General features: G+C 40.4%; 1 protein-coding gene across 1 annotated transcript in view; it reads left to right on the top strand.

The window, feature by feature from the left end:
• Positions 1–8,852: 8,852 nt before the first annotated feature.
• Positions 8,853–21,313, top strand: part of LOC129409165 (circumsporozoite protein-like) — a 163,471-nt gene continuing 151,010 nt past the window's right edge. Inside the window, exon 1 of the mRNA XM_055154344.1 lies at positions 8,853–9,001. Coding sequence (XP_055010319.1) covers positions 8,853–9,001 — 149 coding nt within the window. The remainder of the gene's footprint in view (positions 9,002–21,313) is intronic.

Genomic DNA, 21,313 nt, shown 5'->3' with positions numbered 1-21,313 from the left:
TTAATTTAATTTAATTGTATTTAATTGTACTTTATTTGATTGTATTTAATTTAATTTAATTTAATTGTCTTTTATTTTATTGAATTTAATTTAATTGTATTGTATTTTATTTTATTCTTTTTAAAGGTGCAACGTGCAGAGAATGTTTGGTAATTATTGCTTAACTTCTTCTAATTGTAGTAGTTGTAGTATTTTACTCAAGTCTATTGCAATCCGTAGTAAATTCAGTGGGTTTTTCTCAGGTCTGGCTCAGGAAACGTGAGTGTGAGAAACTCTGGGCTGATGTAAAACCCGTGAATGAGTCAATCCTGCATCTCAGCGAGTCCTCAGTGCACGATGGGATACGCCCCGAGGTCAGAGGTCACGGCACGCACCACTTCTGCCACTGTTACTGAAACAAAACAAAAAAAAAGTCCTGGATATTGCTCAATTTTAAACTGCACACGATTAGGCTGGCAGCGGCACAGGAACAAATGCCTGCGCTCTCAGATCCTCTAAAGAAACTCTGCACACGGAGGAGGAGGAGGAGGAGGAAAATTACTCAGTTCAATTCAAGATTATTTGTGTAGCACTTCTGAGCTGACCAAAGTGCTTCATATAAGTTAAAAATACACACAAGCAGAAAAAACAGTAACGTATAACCAGTGTTGGGAAGGTGACTTTTAAAATGTATTCCCCTACAGATTACAGATTACATACCCCAATATGCAGTTTGTAACAGAATCCATTACATTACTGAAGGTGAGTAACGTAATCTGAATACTTTGGATTACTTGATTTGCTGTAGAGAAGTTTTAGTCCTGGTTTAGACCTGGTTTAGACCTGGTTTAGACCTGGTTTTAGACCTGGTTTTAGACCTGGTTTAGACCTGGTTTAGACCTGGTTTTAGACCTGTTTAGTTTAGACCTGCCTGTTTAGACCTGGTTTTAGACCTGGTTTTAGACCTGGTTTAGACCTGGTTTTAGACCTGTTTTTAGACAAACCTAGTTTAGACCTGGTTTAGACCTAGTTTAGACCTGATTTAGACCTGGTTTTAGACCTGGTTTAGACCTGGTTTAGACCTGGTTTTAGACCTGGTTTAGACCTGGTTTTAGACCTAGTTTAGACCTGATTTAGACCTGGTTTAGACCTGGTTTAGACCTGGTTTTAGACCTGTTTTTAGACCTGGTTTTAGACCTGGTTTAGACCTGGTTTTAGACCTGGTTTAGACCTGGTTTAGACCTGGTTTAGACCTGTTTTAGACCTGTTTAACCTAGTTTAGACCTGATTTAGACCTGGTTTTAGACCAGGACTAAACCAGGTACTAAACCAGGTCTAAACCAGACTAAACCAGGTCTAAACCAGGACAAACCAGGTCTAAACAGGACTTAAACCAGGACTAAACCAGGTCTAAACCAGGACTAAAACCAGGCTAAACCAGGAACTAAACCAGGACTAAACCAGGTTCTAAACCAGAACTAAAACCAGACTAAACCAGGTCTAACCAGGTCTAAACCAGGACTAAACCAGGTCTAAACCAGGACTAAACCAGTCTAAAAACCAGGACTAAACCCAAACCAGTCTAAACCAGGTCTAAACCAGGACTAAAACCAGGTCTAAACCAGGACTAAACCAGGTCTAAACCAGGACTAAACCAGGACTAAACCAAGACGAAACCAAGACGAAACCAGGTCTAAACCAGGACTAAACCAGGACTAAACCAGGTCTAAACCAGGACTAAACCAGGTCTAAAAACCAGGACTAAACCAGGTCTAAACCAGGACTAAACCAGGACTAAACCAAGACAAAACCAGGTCTAAACCAGGACCAAATCAAGTCTAAACCAGGACTGAACCAGGACTGAACTAGGACTACATCAGGTCTAAACCAGGACTAAACCAGGACTACACTAGGACTACATCAGGTCTAAACCAGGACTACATCAGGTCTAAACCAGGACTAAACCAGGTCTACACCAGGAATAAATCAGGTCTAAACCAGGTCTAAACCAGGACTAAACCAGGACTACATCAGGTCTAAACCAGGACTAAACCAGGTCTACACCAGGAATAAATCAGGTCTAAACCAGGACTAAGCCAGGTCTAAACCAGGACTATATTAGGTCTTAACCAAGACTAAACCAGGACTAAATCAGATCTAAACCAGGACTAAACCAGGACCAAATCAGGTCTAAACCAGGACTGAACCAGGAACTGAACTAGGACTGAACCAGGACTAAAACAGGTCTAAATCAGGACTACTTCTGGACTTGACAGAGAGAGAGCTGCACTTAGCTCCTGTGGGGTCGCCTGGCCTGGTCTCTTCAGTCCGGCTTTTTGGCCTCACCTATTGAAAACAACTCACTCTTATGTAACAGATAATACTCCCTACAACTGTACAACTCACCCTCTTTTTATTTCGACTTGTACATTTACATGTTATATAATTATGTATTTGACACTGTTCTCTTGTTATTTTTGCTACTTATTTTGAATTATTATCACCATTTATGTTTTTTCTCTTTGTTATTGTTTTATATTGTGATGTGTGAGCCCCTGTGTCCAAATCATTTCCCTTGTGGATCAATAAAGTTTGTCAAAGTCCAAGTCTAAGACAGAGTCCAGGTTCAGGTTTATAGCGTCATCTCCAGCTCTTGGCTCTGGACTTGGACCACGGGGGGTCCAAACTCTCCGATGTTCCCACAGGTAGTTCAGTTTTGCTCATTTCAAACCAAAAACATTTGAAACATAATGAAACAAACTTAACAAACCCGTTTCATGACATCACTCAAAACATATCAAAACACGAGCCGGGCCGACGCAGAGCAGAGGAGAGGGGGACGTGTTGATGTTGGGGTGGCTCCAAAGTAAGTAGTATTTATGGCGTTCTGAGAAAATGCCGTATTATCCGAGTAATTTGTCTAATTGGTGCAGTCAGCGTGAATCACATTAGTGGAGCAGGGCTGAGAACGGGGCACAGGGCGGGAGACGAATCAGGGGTGAAAAAGTCAAATAAACCACAAGCAGGAGGAGGCTTTGTATTTGCCTGTATTCACTTAATTAATACATGCAATTCATAGTTTGCAGCTGATGTCTTTGTGATGCTAACTGTGGGCACTGCTCTGTCTGAAGCTCTGTCTCGTGTTGTAGTCAAGACCTAATCGAGACCAAGACCAGTCTGAGACCACAGGGTCCCGAGACCAGGACAAGACCAAGACTTTTAAAGGTCGAGACTGAGACAAGACCGAAACCAGGGCCCATCGAGATCAAATAGAGACCAGTGTTGTCATTTCCTTCATTTATTTGTATTTTACAGTTACTATGGTGCATATATACAAATGTTTTTATAAATCTATCTCAGTTTGATCTGATTCATGTTAATTTAAGCTTAAAATACGCCAAGCAAACTGTACTGCACTGAAACACTCTGTGTAGCTTTTTTGGACCCTCAACCACAGTTTGAGAACCTCTTCTTTAAAGCTGTTTTCAGGCCGGTCAGAACGGTGCAGGTGCCGATTCCTGCACCAGTTCCACTGGGAACCAAAGTGCTCACTGGTGAACGGCTCGCCTTCAAACCATTTACATGAACACATGATGCATCATTGACAGAGGGTGTGGATTTACCACAAGGCCATATGAAAACGGATGTCACAGGGAGGAAAAAAAAACAATCATGGATCGTATCATTGACACGAGTGAGCATTTGTACTTGTACAATCATTATTTATGTGCACCAAGTTCTGCTACAACATCTGCTGTGGAGAAAACTGCAGCGACGCCCAATCCAAAGATGTAATCTTATCAAGCGAACACGGATACATGCAAGATGAACGGTACGTAGTTTCTGTAAACTTAAAACTTTTAATTTCATATGTGATAGTTTCAATTGCTCTTTGTTTCTTTATTTTACCACATGTGACCGGGATGAACATGCTGACGTCTTCTGTGTTGTCACAGTTCGCTTAGAAAAAACAAGTTTTACTTGGTTCCCATTAGGAACCAACTTTTCGGTTCCTGAACGCTCTGATTTCCAGCATGGACACGTGAGTCAGTTCAAGATTAGGTGCAGGAACCTGCACAGTTCTCTGTCGGCCTGAAAACACCTTAAGAGAACTTCCACTAAAACTTTATAGAAAACAACTTAAAAGTGAATCAAGTGAGTTTTTTCAAGTTCATAACATTTACAGTTACATTATGTTACAGGTTTTACAGTGATATTTAGCCTCTGCACATTTACCGGCCGTAATGAAATATGATCGACTCATCGAGTGTCAGACCTCGAGTCCGAGACAAGATCGAGACCAAGCGCCATCAAGACTGAGTCCAAATACACTCAAATCCGAGACAAGACCAAGACCGTAAATAAGTGGTCTTGAGGCCGGTACTACGTTCTGTTCTGTAACTGAAGTTAGAGTTTAATCTGAGCTTTGTTTCTACACAATCTGACCAGAAAGAACTGACTGAGTTGGAGCGACACTAAGTGAAATGATTCGTGGAACATTACCGTCACTCTCGCCTTTCTGTTGAAAATCAAACACCTAAACAGGACGTGAACACTCATACTGACCACTGGTTTCTGGAAATGTTGTGGTTTTGTCTTTATTTTCAGTTTTTAAAACACAAACATACATGTGGAATCCCCCGAGTGTGGTGTGACTGCAAAGCGTCGCTACAGGTAAAGACATCGCAGAATATAAACAGACCATTGAAACTAAACTCAAATTCTAGGATAAAGGTAAACTTAACTGTCCTCACGTCTGTCCTGTGCATTTGAACCAGATCTCGATGTAGGTTTAAGGTCAAGAGAGTCATTACCTTTTGGATACTCACTTCGTATTTCGACTAAACTGCCCTTGCGTCTATAGAAACTCACTCTTTCTGTGCATTTACAGTGTGTTTACAGTGTTTACAGTTTATTTACATTGAGAATATACATTCCTACTGTAACAGCTGCTCACTGTCAGACAGCTGCTCTACATCCAGAACAACAGAACAACGCTGCTGCTGCTGCTGCTCGGGTCCCGACTCAAACCGGGAAGTCCGAGTCTGTGTTTAGGATTCTGTACTGGCTCCTGTGGCTCAGAGTAAAAAATAAAAAAATAATTTTACTTTTCAGTCCAGTTAAAAAAAATGTAGTGAAGTAAAAGTAAACAATATCCACTTTAAAATGTACTTAAAAGTGCATTATGTAACTTCCCTGTAGTTCAGATCTGCACAAACAGGCTCTGAAATGTGATTCTTGTTTTCGTTTGTCAGTGCAGATTTCAGATTTCTTTTTGTCATTTCTTTTGGATGTGTTTAAAATGCAGCAGTGAAAAAGTCTTTAGGTATAAGTAAAGATACTAGGACTAAACCAGAACTTGAACCAGGACTGAACTAGGACTGAACCAGGTTTCAACTGGGACTAAACCAGGACTAAACCAGGACTAAACCAAGACTTCACCAGGACTGAACCAGGTTTCAACTGGGACTAAATCAGGACTAAACCAAGATTACACCAGGACTACACCAGGACTAAAACCGGGACTAAATCAGGACTAAACCAGAACTGAGCCAGGTTTTAACTGGGATTAAACCAGGTTTAAACCAGAACTGAACCAGAACTGAACCAGAACTGAACCTGGACTACACCTAATCAAGGCAAAAACAGTAATATCACCATGGAGACAAGCAGGTGATGAACCGTCCACCAGAAAAGTTACACAATGCACCTTTAAGTAAAGCTGTAAAAAATGTAGTGAAGTAAAGTTAAAAAAATATCCACTTAAAAATGTTCTTAAAAGTGCTTTATGTAACTTCTATGGTGAAGCTTCTGCTACTTGCTTGTCTTTATGGAGCTGTTATTTCTATGTCTGCCTGGAATGTTCCCCAGTAGGGCATTAAACATACGGTATATTCCTCGCATGTGTTCAGTTATTGGTGTTTTATAGCTCAAAAATACTTTACAAAATGTGAATTCTTACCACGTGCAGGCTTGCTTCTCCATAGATCTGACCATTAACCTGTCTCCATTGTGATTTCCTAATTTAGTCCTGGTTCAGTCCTGGTTTAATCCTGGTTTAGTCCTGGTTTAGTCCTGGTTCAGTCCTGGTTTGGCCCTGGTTCAGTCCTGGTTTAATCCTGGTTTAGTCCTGGTTCAGTCCTGGTTTAGTCCTGGTTTAGTCCTGATTTAGTCCTGGTTCATTCCTGGTTCAATCCCGGTTCAATCCTGGTTCAGTCCTGATTTAGTCCTGGTTTATTCCTGGTTCAGTCCTGGTTTAGTCCTGGTTTAGTCCTGTTTTAGTCCTGGTTCAATCCCGGTTCAATCCTGGTTCAGTCCTGATTTAGTCCTGGCCTTCTGCTGGTGCCCAGATTCAGGACTAAACATGTAGAGTCAGTGTTTCAGATTGATTTTATTTATTTATTTATTTGTTTATTTATTTGTTCAGTGTTTCAGTTTTGTGCAGCTGAATCCTGGAGCAGTTTTCGTGCAGATGTGGGCCAGGCCTCCGCTCTGACTCTGCTTAAATCCAGACTCAAAACGCTTCTGTTCAGCTGCATGTGACGGAAAAGTTTTATATTTCGCTCTTTTCTCTTTTAATGCTGATTTTATTTATTTGTGTTTGTATTTGTGTTGTGATTTTAACGTGTTTCTTATTCTGTAAAACACTGTATGCCCATTAAGTCCTGGTTTAGACCTGGTTTAGTCCTGGTTGAGTCCTGGTTTAGTCCTGTTTAGTCCTGGGTTTAGTCCTGATTTAGTCCTGTTTAGTCCTGGTTTAGTCCTGGTTTAGTTGTGGTTTAGTCCTGATTTAATCCTGGTTTAGTCCTGATTTAGTCCTGGTTCAGTCCTGGTTCAGTCCTGGTTTAGTCCTGATTTAGTCCTGGTTCAGTCCTGGTTTAGTCCTGGTTCAGTTTTGGTTAGTCCTGGTTTAGTCCTGATTCCTGGTTCAGTCCTGGTTCAGTCCTGGTTTAGTCCTGGTTCAGTCCTGGTTCAGTCCTGGTTTAGTCCTGGATTTAGTCCTGGTTTAGTCCTGTTTCAGTCCTGTTTCAGTCCTGATTTAGTCCTGGTTCAGTCCTGGTTCAGTCCTGGTTTGGTCCTGGTTTAGTCCTGGTTCAGTTCTGGTTCAGTCCCGGTTCAGTCCTGGTTCAGTCCTGATTTAGTCCTGATTTAGCCCTGGTTTAGTCCTGGTTTAGTCCTGGTTCAGAGTCACTTTGTCTATGAATTCTTCTATACAAATAAACGTACCTAATATTTACATAAAATGGTTTAGTCTCCGTAAAAGCAGCTGCAAGATTCATCAAAATCGTATCAGAATTGAAATTTTAATTGGCTCAAATGGCAAACGCTGCAGTTTTAGAAGTCGCCTCCATTTCCTCCGTAAACAACAAAATATCCTGTTTTATTCTGCATTAAAAACTGCTCATCCTGGAGTTTAGATCTGCACAAACACACTCAGAGATGTGATTCTTGTTTTCGTTTGTCACTGCAGACTTCAGATTTCTTTTTTGTTAATTCTTCTGGACGTGTTTAAAATGCAGCGAAAAGTATTTAAGTATAAGTAAAGATACTAGGACTAAACCAGGGCTAAATCAGGTCTAAACCAGGACAGAACCAGGACTAATCCGGGACTAAAACAGAAGTAAAACAGCACTGAACCAGGACTGAACTAGGACTGAACCAAGACTACACCAGGACTAAACCAGGTTTCAAACGGGACTAAACCAGGTTTTAACTGGGACTAAATCAGGGCTAAATCAGGACTAAACCAGAACAGAACCAGAACTGAACCAGGTCTAAACCAGGTCCAAACCAGGAGTGAACAGGACCAAACCAGGACTAAACTAGGAACTAAAATAGGACCGTACCAGGACTAAAAAAGGACTAAACCAGGACTGAACCAGGACTAAACCAAATCTAAACCAGGACTGAACCAGGACTAAACCAAATCTAAACCAGGACTGAACCAGGTTTAAAGCAGGACTAAACCAGGACTGGACCACGACCAAACCAGGACTAAACCAGGACTAAACCAGAACTGAACCAGGACTAAACCAGGACTGAACCAGGACTAAACCAGGACTAAACCAGGACTGAACCAGAATTGAACCAGGACTGAACCAGAACTAAACCAGGTCTAAACCAGGACTGAATCAGGACTGAATCAGGAACTAAAACCAGGACTAAACCAGGTCTAAACCAGGTCTAAACCAGGACTACACCTAATCAAGGCAAAATCGTAATATCGCCATGGAGACAAGCACGGGGTAGACCCTCCACCAGAAAAGTTACACAATGCACCTTTAATTAAAGCACAGACACCTAAACTTATACTTAAAGGTGCACTGTGCAACTTTTCTGGTGGAGGGTCCATCAAACGCTTTTCTCCATGGACATGCAATGTTTCACAGTATGGCTTTAAACCTTTCTATCATCATGGAGACCAAACCAGACCAAGTTACGGGTCAGATCTGTGGAGAGTCAGTCAAAGTCCTAGTTTTTTTTTAGGTATTTTTGAGCTATAAAACCACCTTTAATTGAATAAATATAACGTAGAGCTGTTTAAAATCATACTGTGGGACATTTTAAGCAGAGCAATGACATCTCCATGGAAACAAGAAAGTATCAGACCCCCAAACGAAAAGTTACACAGTGTGCCTTTAAGTAGAGTCCTTCATTACTTTTACTTTCTTTGTTAAAATACGAACACTGAACAGACTCGTATTATTATTATTATTATTAAAACATAAATTGCAAACGTAATCGCAAAACTCGTCACAAAAACCACAATTAAATACAGATTATTTTCACATTTTCCCAAATTCTTCATCGCTCTCCTCGTATCTCCTGTGTATTATCTCGAGTCGTGTAAAGCCCTGACAGATGACTTCTTGATGACTTCCATAAACCTCGCCGTGTCCTCCCCTCTGCTGCTGCGTGAGAGCTCGCGTCTGGAGCGGACGGATGGATGTTTGGAGGAGAGGCAGTCCCCGAAGATGAACTGCCCCGCCGAGAGCGCTGTTTTCTGGGGCAGTGTCTTCGGGTCCGGCCCCTCTCTGGAACTCTGACACGGAGCCCAAAGACGGTCATTTATTCACAACAGGCTGTTTCTTCTCACTGCGGAGTAATGCCGACCGCTGACCCCCAGTACGTTTGGATCTGTGCAAGGGAGAAGTTAAAGGTGCATTGCGTAACTTTTTCTAGCTGAGGGTTCGTCAAATGCTTTTCTCCATGGAGGTGTTATTGGTTTGTTTGGAATGTTTCGCAGTGTGGCATTAAACCAGATCTACTCAAAGTCAGCGCCAGTTTGTGTTAGTATTTTATATTTTTGAGCTTTAAACCCACCGTAATTGAATAAACGGTAAGTTAGAGATGTTTATTGTCATACTGTCAGTGCAGAGTAAAAATCAGTAATATTTGATGTTTTTTTTGTTTTGTTTTTTTTTACTCAAAATGATGCAGAATCATGTTATTAACATTAATGCCTTTTATAATCACCTACTGAACATACCACATAAACCAGGACTAAACCAGGACTAAAACAGGACAAAACCAGAACTGAACCAGGACTGAACCAGGACTAAACCAGGACTAAACCAGGTCTAAATGAGGACTCAACCAAGACTAAAATAGAACTGGACCAGGATTAAACCAGGACGAAAATAGAACTGAACTAGGACTAAACCAGAATTACACCAGGTCTAAAGCAGGACTAAACCAGGTCTAAATGAGGACTCAACCAGGACTAAAATAGAACTGAACCAGGATTGAACCAGGACTACACCAGGACTAAATTAGGACTAAAACAGGACAAAACCAGAACTGAATCAGGATTGAACCAGGACTAACCCAGGACTAAACCAGGTCTAAATGAGGACTCAACCAAGACTAAAGTAGAACTGAACCAGGACTAAAATAGAACTGAACCAGGACTAAACCAGGTCTAAATGAGGACTCAACCAGGACTAAAATAGAACTGAACCAGGACTAAACCAGAATTACACCAGGTCTAAACCAGGACTGAACCAGGACTGAACCAGGACTAATCTTGAACTGAACCAGGATTAAACCAGAACTAAACCAGGACTAAATAAGGATTCAACCAGAACTGAACCAGAACTAAACCAGGACTAAACCAGGATTCAGCTGGGATTAAACCAGGTCTAAATCAGAACTGAACCAGGACTGAATCAGGACTAAACCAGGGCTAAATCAGAAGTGAACCAGGACTAAACCAGGACTAAACCAGGTCTAAATGAGGACTCAACCAGAACTGAACTAAGACTACACCAGGACTAAACCAGGTTTCAACTGGGATTAAGCCAGGTCTAAATAAGAACTGAACCAGGACTGAACCGGGACTGAACCAAGACTAATCTTGGACTTGAGAGCGAGAGAGAAAACTCCAAGCTCGTGGAGTAGATTGTCCGCAAACTGCGATTGTGTGACAGCTGCACTTAGCACACAAGTCCAAGCTCTGCCAAAACTACCTCAGGAAAAAAGAACAAGATGGTAAAACTTGAAAACATGAAGTGTCCAGCACAGTGTCCAGACTTAAACCCCATCGAGTTGGTTTGGGATGAACTGGACAGAAGAGTGAAAGACAAACAAACTACAAGTGCCACACATTTATGGGAACTTCTGCAACAGATTTGGGAAGAACTTTCTGAAGAACATTTCATTTCTATTGTAAAAAGAACGAGCCACGAGTGTGTTCAGCTGTTATATCTGCCAAAGGTGGACACTTTCATGAATCAAAAGTTTATAATACGTTTTGGTCAACAGTAAACAATAAAAACTGGATAAAGTGTGGCGCTCTGAAACTTTTGACCGATACTGTATATCTGTACTGGACAAGAACAAAAACAGCTTTTATTACACGAAAAAAAACCCATTCAACTAAACCAAATTCCATTTATAAATAATTTTCACTTTCCCCGTAATGACCGTCCACTCTTGTAAATTCCACCACTGACCAGGAAGTATCATAAGTGCTGAAGGTCGAGCTCAGTTCAGCTGTCAGACTCCAGCAGATGTTTTGAACCAAACTCTACACTTTAACTCTCACACACACAAACAAATCATTTAAAGATGCACTATGTAACTTTTCTGGTACGGGGTGATGTTATTGTTTGCCTGTATGTTCCACAGTTAAGTGTTTTTATTGTTCAAACATACAATGAAAAACATTATGGTGAGTGGTCTCGCCTTTCCACAGATCTGCTTGTCTCTACGGCGATACAGATACGTTTAATGTCATACACGGCAAAAACTGGAGGGTTATAAAGAGTTGTTTTTAACACATAAAAAGTGTTATTTTAACTATTTGAAAGTTAAATGAGGGTGGAGTTATTTGCCAGAGTTGATGTGGTTGTTAAATTGTTGTTGTTAATTAAACTTCTACTAATTAAACTTAATTAAACTTCCACTAATTCAACTTCCCCTAGTGTTAATTCAACTTCCTTTAGTGTTAATTTGGCACCTCCCAGGCAGCACTTCAAACTCCCATGACATAAGACCAGTTTGAACCAGTTTTGTACATAATTTCATCTTAAATTAACTAAAATAAAGTGTAAAAAATAAAACACCTCTTTGTTGTTGTTTAGCTAAATCAGTATAACTCTACAAAGTGTTTTCCGTTTACTCTCAAAACTTTAATATAACTCTTGAATTTGGGGTTAAACACGAACTTTGGTCCAGTGTTACTTAATGAACATTTTCCAAAAAATGTTACATTAACTCTAGAACAGATTGGACTCATATAAACCCCGAGAAAATGTTAAAATTGGTTCTGTGAGAGTCCACTTTTTGCTGTGTACTGTTCTAGGTGAAGCAATAACATCTCCATGGAGACGAGCAGGTGTCAGAAAAATGACATACTGCTAAAAGCCTTGAACCTGATTTTATTTTTTATTTTTTTTTCCATGTGTTTGAGCAAACTTTGTCTTGCCACAGTACAGATGTTTTGTACTGTATGAGTAGCTTTTGAGGTCAAAGGTCAAAATAAGTCTGCTGCTGGTGCTGCTGTTTGCATCAAATTACTGTACTACTTTATTACTGACTATAAGTCACACTTTTTTTCATGGTTTGGGTGTTTCCTGTGACTTAAACTCCAGTGTGACTTATACTGTGTATTAAAATTTCACACTGACAGCCACAAGAGGGCGCTCTAGTCTTGTGTGTCAGTATCTGCTGCTCCTGTCACTTCTACTGCACATGTCTCCTGCAGAAAGAGCCTCTGTCCTGCTGTAAGTAGAGAAATATTCAGCCGAAAACGGTAATCGAGCAGTAGAAACTTGTGAGGGACTGACGGAAAGTGGGGATGGAGAACACAGCTTCACGGTAACCGGGAGGATGCACCATGAAACTTTCCTGGAAGTCACTAGATGGATCGACAAAGCCTGAACTTCAGTGACACTGAAACCATCCTGTCGGGATTCAGAAAGGCCCGAATAATTCTAACTGGAACTGATGCTGAGTCTGACGACAGCTACACAGAAGAGGAATCGGCGCTCTGTTTACCTCTGGAGGTCGTGAAGTGACACCAAAGATGAAGAATTGAATGGATTTAGTGATTTGGAGTGAGACGGAGAGTTTGGTAAACTTGTTCTGTTCTGTTGTTTATGGTTTGAAGAACTGTTCATACCAGATGCCTATTCAGCCTATTGTTCTCTATTTAATTTTCTTTTTACTATAACTTGCCTTTAAGATGAAATGTCGGTTCCTGGTCTCTGATTTTATAAACTAAATTTCCCCCTAAAAGTGCGACTTATATGTTTTTATCTTCTTCATTATGCATTTTTTTGTCTGGTGCGACTTATACTCTCAAAAATACGGTATGTGTGTGTTTTATTGTCTGATAATCAGGAAGTGTATGTTAGTATGCCAGTTGTTAAAAAGCACTTATAAGTTCATTACAGTGAATATTCAGATTGCTGTGAGCACATAAGGTAAGTGAGTATAACTTTGGATCACTGCAAACTGTTTTAAATCAACTCCTTCTGTTTTCCACATTTTTAAGACGGTAAAAATCAGGTTCAGCGTCTTTAAATCGTATCTCTCCCCGCGCGCAGAACAGCCTCTTAAATGTAGCTGTGTTTACCCGGAGCAGAGGAGTGATGGACACCACAAATCACCAACTATTTACAACTTTCTCCCAAAAAACCAAGCAGAAAATAACTTGTGGAGGTCCAGCGCCAGACGGACTTCATCTCGTGTTTATGACCAGCACAAACACTGAGCGCGCTGACGACTGATGCGCGCACAATGAAGGACAATTCAAATCAAATGTTTAGCCTGGACTTTAGCCGTGCTGCGGTTTCTAAAAATATATGTACGGTTGAAAACAAGGTAATTTTGGTTTTATCCAGGTGAATGCTGAACATGCAGTGAAAATGTGAAAATGTCTTTGTGTGATTTTCCATTGTGTTGGGCAGGTAGGTAGCCTGGCAAGTACGGACTCACTTAACTCTCTGTATTTTGTACGCACACTGCAAAAAACAACATCTAGGTAAGTTTTTTTTTTTGTAAGTTTATTTATTTATATTGGTCATAGGTATATTTTGACATTATTTCACCGACATTCATATTTAACATACCGTATTTTTCAAACTATAAGTCACACTTTTTTTCATGGTTTGGGTGTTTCCTGCGACTTATATACTTATACTTATACTTATGGGGTGACCGTTCTTTTGCAGTGGCCGGTCCAAAACTCTGGAACTCTCTGCCGATTGAGTTACGGTCCATTCATGACCTGTCTCTGTTCAAAACCAATCTTTAAACGTACTTATTTAGAAAGGCTTTTAACACTTAGTGGCCCTGTGACACTTTCTTTATTTTAATGGTGTAATGTGTGATTTGTTGCTTTGTTGTATGATGTTTATTGTTTTTTATCCTGTTTTAATGTTGTACAGCACTTTGGTCAGCTTCGGTCGTTGGAAGGTGCCATAGAAATAAAGTTTGATTTGATTTTGATTTGATACTCCGGTGTGACTTGTATATTAAAATTTTCACACTGAAGCCGCGAGAGGCTCTAGTCTTGTGTGTCAGTATCTGCTGCTCCTGTTCCTCCTGTACCACTGTCACTTCACTCTACTGCACATGTCTCCTGCAGAAAAAGCTGCTGTCCTGCTGCAAGTAGTGAAATATTCAGCCAAAAACAGTTATCGAGCAGCAGAAGGAAAGTTTGGAGGGAGCGAGAAACTTGTGAGGGACTGACAGAAAGCGGGGATGGAGAACACAGCTTCACGGCAACCGGGAGGGTGTAACATGTAACTTCCCTGGAAGTCACTGGATGGATGGACAAATCCTGAACTTCCGTGACGCCGAAACCATCCAGTCGGGATTCAGAAAGGCCGGAATAATTCTAACTGGAACTGATGCTGAGTCTGACGACAGCGACACAGAAGAGGAAGCGGCGCTCTGTTTACCTCCGGAGGTCGTGGAGTTACTCAGAAGTGACACCGAGGATGAAGAATTTAATGGATTTAGTGATTTGGAGTGAGATGGAGAGTTTGGTTAAACTTGTTCTGTTCTGTTGTTTATGTTATAGTTTATCTGAAGAACTGTTCATATGTGACGTTAACAGTCTGTTGTTCTCTCTTCTATTGTTATTATTAGAACTTGACTTTCAAGATGAAATGTCGGTTTCTGGTCTCTGATTTTATAAAATACATTTCCCCTAAAAAGTGTGACTTATAGTCTGGTGCGACTTATACTCTGGAGTAATTTATAGTCCAAAAAATACGGTACATAAATCGAAAAGGTGCACACTGAAGCTTGAGCTTATTCTTCCTTTACCCTTTATTTCTTTATCAGAGCCTCATCTTGACACGAGTTCATCTTCATAAATACATAAAAAGGAAACAAACAAATCAGTAAAAAAAAAATTAAGTGTCATATTTCATGTATCTGCCCAGAGTTAAACATTTAAACTTCTTTATAATCTGGAAGAGTGTGGTGCACAATTTTAGGTTTTCTGTACAGTTGTTCCAGAGCTTCACCTCTTTTGCTTTATTTCAGTCGATTCAACTTGAGAAGTGAAATTATCTGCAAATAGAATAAGTGTGTTTTTCTTAATTTGAGCAATATTAGATTTCATTTCCTGTTTTAAGTGGAAAAAGTTGTGCTGTTTTTCTTATTTTGATGGTGCATTGTGTAACTTTTTGGTGGGAGATTCTTCACCTTGTTTCTGTGGATATGTCATTTCTCTGCCTGGAATGTTAAACAACTCTACCTTACATTTATTCAATTACAGCTGGTTTTATATGGCTGAAAAATACCTTAAACAGGAATTCTGACTGTGCACTGGCAAAAAAAAAACAATATCTAGGTAAGTTAAAAATGGCTTAAATTAAGAATATTTTAAATTTATTTGAGCAGATTCAACGTGAAAAGTAAAATTATCTACCAGTGGAGTAAGTGTGATTTTCTTAATTCAAGCAACATATGATTTAGTTTCTTATTTTAAGTGCAAAAAAGTTATTGTTTTTCTTTTTTTTTAAATGTAGCAAGTTGTATTTTTGTATTTTAAGCACAAAAAGTCTAAGTTCTACTGGCAGATATTTTTACTTGTCACGTGAAATTTACTCAAATCATGATAAAACTTTCTTAATTCAAGTCATCTTAACTTGACTAGATTTAGTTTTTTTGCAGTGTGGGCGGGGTCACCTCTCCACAGATCTGACCTGTAACTTGGTTTGATTTGGTTTCTGCGAAGATAAAAAAGTTTAATGCAAAAGCAACAAAATCGTCATGAAGAAAAGCCTTTGACGGACCCTCCAACAGAAAAGTTACACAATGAACCTTTAAGTGTAGCAAGATTTATGTTCATACTTTAACTACAAAAACGCTTATTTCATTGGTAGATAATTTTACTTGTCAAGTGAAATTTACTCAAATCATGATAAAACTTTCTTACTTCAAGTCATCTTAACTTAGATTTGAGTTTTTGCAGTGCAGATTGATTTCAGTCTGGTCCCCGCGCCCTCTGTCGCGTTTCAAACCAGGCCAAACATGATCCAATCAGATTTGTTTATTTCAGTGACACTTGCGAAACGAAGGAGCTCATTGGTCACCTAAGATTTACAAATAACATCAAACTGACAGATTGACAGAGTTTAGTTACCTGCTCAGCCAGAACCGCACGCTTTGACGAAAACAGATCTGGAGCTCCCCGATTTCAGAGAGCGTGATTGACAAGTGGATTAACCAATCAGAGAGAAGCATGGTCTGTTTACATCAAAAACAAATATGACTCTTTACACGTAAACAAGGGGAATATCTACATAAAGGACGGAGAAACAGCTTGGATTTTTTCAGAATAGAGGCTTAAATTAAGAAAAACTGGTCCATTTTCTCATTTTTCCTGGATTTTGTCAGACTTATTACCACGAACCAGAGGTGGAACCAAGTCTTTGTTTTGCAAGTCTCAAGTAAGTCTCAAGTCTCTCAAGTCCCAAGTCAAATACAGGCAAGTCCAAGTCGAGTTTTGAGTCACTGGCCCAGAAGTCCAAGTCAAGTCCAAGTCGTCTGTTTTGATCTTCAAGTCATTTCAAGTCTTTAAACGAAAGTGCCAAATATAGCTTAGATTTTTGTAATTTATATGACTTTTAAGATAAATTGTATTTTAAAAAATCATAGTACATTTATATATGAGTATTTATAGAGTATATAAGAGTTGTAGAAATTTATTTAGTTATTTTTTCCTTTTTAAATGTCTTAATAAGATTTTTGTGTGACTCATTACAGTCAGAACAGAAAAAAGTCCCAAATCTCAAGTCCCAAATCACTGACCTTCAAGTCCAAGTGGGGTCCCAAGTCTTAGTCCATTTTATCAAGTCAAGTCTCATGTCCTAAAAATAGTGACTCAAGTCTGACTTGAGTCCAAGTCACGAACAGAGTCCACCGGAAGTTGTCATCACATGTTTCCAAACGTCTTCCTGGTTTGTGACGTAAACATGAATAGAGTCTATCAACAATCGAAGCACCAGACTATATATATTTGTTAGACTTTAGACTAAATTAATTTTCACGCACACAGAGCTCGTTTGAGATATACAGCAACAACACAGGACAACAAGATAGCATTATAATACACACAGAACACACATTACAGTACACTCTGCAGGGTCTGTATCAACCAGGACTGAGACCGGGACCAGACCAGGACTGAGACCGGTTTAGTCTTGGTTTAGTCCTGTTTAGTCCGGCATCACTGTTAAAGTCAGGTAAATGGGAAACAGATCGTTATAAGTTTTAGAGACAAATAATGACGAAAAAAAGTCATTTTCATTTTGTTATTTTTGGTTTCATTTTGAAAAAGGAATGAATGAACGATACACGGATTCAGAAATCCACCTTGCACACGAGCAAACAGAGAACAACATCGAGAGAGCAGAAATGAATCCACTTCGAGAGCTCGTCTGCCCCCCAGTGGTTGTTTTGTGCACAGATCACAGATTTCACCTCATGCGCAGAGATAACTTGCTCGCTCGCAGTTAATATCTACACGTGTGAGAAAATACAATAGGCCCGAAAACATGTTTTATCGTGCGTGTGTATTATGGGACTATTTTGACGTGATAGGCCTGTTGTTCAAAAATGTGATGGTCGAGGGGATCAAGCTTCTGCCAAAGCGGGTCCTCCTGCACCTGAGCGTCCTGTACCTCCGTCCTAAGGGCAGAGGGGTGAAGTGTTCCTGTAGTGGGTAAGTGGAGTCCTGTTCTGTGGAAAATGCAATGCGTCCAGTGGCCCTGATGTTAAAATCTGCAAGGTTAGATGTGGGGAGTTGTTGTGAATGTTATGAGAACTTTGAAGAGGAGATGTCTTCTGCGTTTGAGAGACACGAGATACAAATAAGCGGCTGTTGGACAGTCTCAAGTTTGTATGTTCTTAGGTTAGTTTTTCAGACCAAGAGTTTGTTTTCATACCTGACAGTTTCAACTACTCACGAGTGGTCTTCCTCAGAGTGGTCATGTGATGTTGCTGTGACGTGTCCAGTCAGCTGAAACAGGTTTTGGCGCTGTCGTCCTACTGGTGGAGGCAGGACGACAGCGCCATCTGCCCTCTGCTCTCTTGGTCTGAAAAAAGAACCAATAACATAAAATATCGGAAGACCAAATGAACCTCATTGGAGTCTCAAGTTTGCTTAGATTCCACACCCTTCTAGTCAGGCTGGCGCCACCTTGTGCCTCTGCTCAATTTCATTTCTCTCCAGCGACTAGGTCAGAAATCAAAATACACTAGACGGTTTGCAAAAACCCCAGAAGTGCGAGTTCGGGCACCAGCCAAACAGTGAAGAGTCATACATTTTGTGTTGGCAACAATTCCCGAGATCGAGGATTTAAAGCCCGAACAAAGAGAATGTTTGGTGAATTTTATCAAGGTCAAAGACGTTATTGCCCTTCTTCCTACAGGATTTAGGGAAAAGATTAATATACCAGTTAACCCCGTTAGTGACGCATTACATACGTCACGACCAAAAAACAGTGATTAGTTAAATAAAAAAAGTACCCGCCTACTGTCGAGCAAATGAATTCTAACACTGCGAGGTCAGACGGTTTCTACGAAGTGAAACGAAATGAAACCGGTTGATGAATCAAGCCAAGACTCTTCTGGATTTTGAACAGAATGTAGAACGGACTGACTGCTCAAGCAAAGAGTTTAATGATTCGCTCACAGATTCTGCTGAAATCCGCCATGTTTTTCAGTCCCCTGTGATATATTTTCCTCTTTATTATTTCTAATACAGCCCATGAGTTTCCCTGATTGGTTAATCCACCTGTCAATCACGTCCATCTGAACTCCCGATGATTCATAATGATCAGCCTCACATTTTCGTAAAGAATTGGAGAAGTGTGTGTTCTGGATCCCGGGCAACAGATACTGTCGATATCATAACTTATTTTAATCAGACATGGGTAAATAAATAAATGAAGTGTAATTCATGAACTGATGTCATTAAGGCTAATTTATTCTTAATTACGAAAACATTGGGATGATGTCGCATTTATTTATGTTATAGATTGCTGTTTTGGTTCTCAAGACAATTATCCAATCAGAAAGCGGAATGAGCCCCACATGCGTCTCTCATTTGGGATTCTTTGCCAAAATCCAGTCGGTTTAAAGTTAAAATGCCAATGCTAATGCAGCATCTGAGTGAAGTTTGGAGGTTCGGAGCTTTTCACATGAGGCCTGTTCATATACTGAGAATGAGAAAAACTTGGATGCGTCTTCTTTTTGCAGGTTTAGACTCTGGCAACACAGGCTCAGTTCTGATTATAATGCCTTTTTAAAACTGTAAGAGCTTTGATCTTTGAGTATTTGTTAGTTTTAGTGCGATTTAGCTGGACGGTTTTGTTCGTAGAGTCAATTTACAGTTCATATGAGTTAATTTTGAGTTCATGTTTGATGCCCGTCCATGTTCAAACCAGCACTGTTGGGCAAGTTACGCTAAAACTGTAATGTGTTATTTATTATTACTTGTTGCTGTAATTTCAGGGTAATTTGTTACGTTACAAAACACCGCAGAACTGAACCAGGTCTAAACTAGAACTGACCCAGGTCTAAACCAGGTCTAAACAAGGACTAAACCAGGACTAAACCAGGTCTAAACCAGGACTAAACCAGGTCTAAACCAGGACTGAACCAGGTCTAAACCAGGTCTAAACAAGGACTAAACCAGGTCTAAACTAGGACTGAACCAGGTCTAAACCAGGTCTAAACAAGGACTAAACCAGGAACTAAACCAGGTCTAAACCAGAACTGACCCAGGTCTAAACCAGGTCTAAACAAGGACTAAACCAGGTCTAAACTAGGACTGAACCAGGACTAAACCAGGTCTAAACAAGGATTACACCAGGACTAAACCAGGTCCAAACCAGGACTGAACCAGGTCTAAACCAGGTCTAAACAAGGACGAAACCAGGACTAAACCAGGTCTAAACAAGGACTAAACCAGAACTGAACCAGGACTAAACAAGGACTAAACCAGGTCTAAACAAGGACGACTAAACCAGGACTAAACCAGGTCTAACCAAGGATTAAACCAGGACTAAACCAGAACTGACCCAGGTCTAAACAAGGACTACACCAGCACTAAACCAGGACTAAACCAGGTCTAAACCAGGACTGAACCAGGTCTAAATCAGGTCTAAACAAGGACTACACCAGGACTACACCAGGAGTGAACCAGAACTGACCCAGGTCTAAACCAGGTCTAAACCAGGATTACACCAGGACTAAACCAGGACCCATAAATACTTCATATAAATATCATTTTTAATTGGAAAAAATCAACAAAATACAAGATGTAGACGTGTTATTATTTGCCAAAAAGTTAATTTAAAAATAGGCCATGACAACTTTTGAGGATTGCCTCATAGGGCCAGTTCAAGTGGTGGGGGGCAGAGGGGCTGGGGGGCCGGTTACAGGGATGTGGAGGGCCCGAGTCAGTAGTTTGATGACCCCTGCTTTAACTATACTATATATATTTACTGTTAATATGAGTTTATTTTCATATCAGATGCCCTTCCATGTTCAAATCAGCGGCCCATGAGAGCTTTGTGCATGTATATCTCCACGGTACAACACATTTTGGGCCTCACCTCTTTAGACAGAGTCCCATTTCACGATTACACGCTCTTTCCATTTATAAATACAACCTTGTCTTATTCAATCTGCAGCCCCTCCCCTTATGTAAGCATCTGCAGAACCTCCCTGTGTTACTGCATGTACTCAGAGAGGAAGCCTGTTGCGTCTTCTCCTTCCTGTGGCCGCGCTCACCGTGTGCTCCTGTGGTTCCCATGATGCTTTGCTGCTCTCGTTTCGCTCCTGTCTGTTACACCACGTCTCCTCATCCCCCAAACTCTTATCTAATCTGCCGGACTAACATCTGCTGCCGTGCCTTTTTACCCAAAACTCTTTCATTTCTTGATTGATTCTAATAATATTCAAATGTCTGGGGCGGTTGGCGGTTGCAGGTTGGGAAAGGGGAGAGGGCTTGCGGCATCTTCCTCTGGTGAAAACAACACAACAATCATTGGCTAACAGCGAGCGAGCTTCTCTCTCACACCAAACATTACGGTAAACAGGGCCCAGAGACCGCCCACTGCACAGGTCCAAACCTCCTGCACGTGAGATGGTCCCGAACTCTCTCAAAACATACTTAAACACACTGCTCGTCTTCATTTAGTATTACTAGTGTATGGTGTTTCCCAGAATGTTCCAGAGCGTAAGTGGTAAATGGTCACATTAATGTAGCACTTTTCTACTTTCACGGCACTCAAAACTGTTTACATCATTTTAAATCATGAAATGCTATGTGCAGCACTTTGGAAACTAGGATAAAGTT

The sequence above is a fragment of the Boleophthalmus pectinirostris genome, unplaced genomic scaffold, assembly GCF_026225935.1.
Source record: "Boleophthalmus pectinirostris isolate CB_2022bp ecotype Guang Dong unplaced genomic scaffold, ASM2622593v1 HiC_scaffold_19, whole genome shotgun sequence".
Classification (NCBI taxonomy): domain Eukaryota; kingdom Metazoa; phylum Chordata; class Actinopteri; order Gobiiformes; family Gobiidae; genus Boleophthalmus; species Boleophthalmus pectinirostris.
Note: the sequence above shows the minus strand (reverse complement) of the source record. Positions and strands in the feature narration are given on the sequence as shown.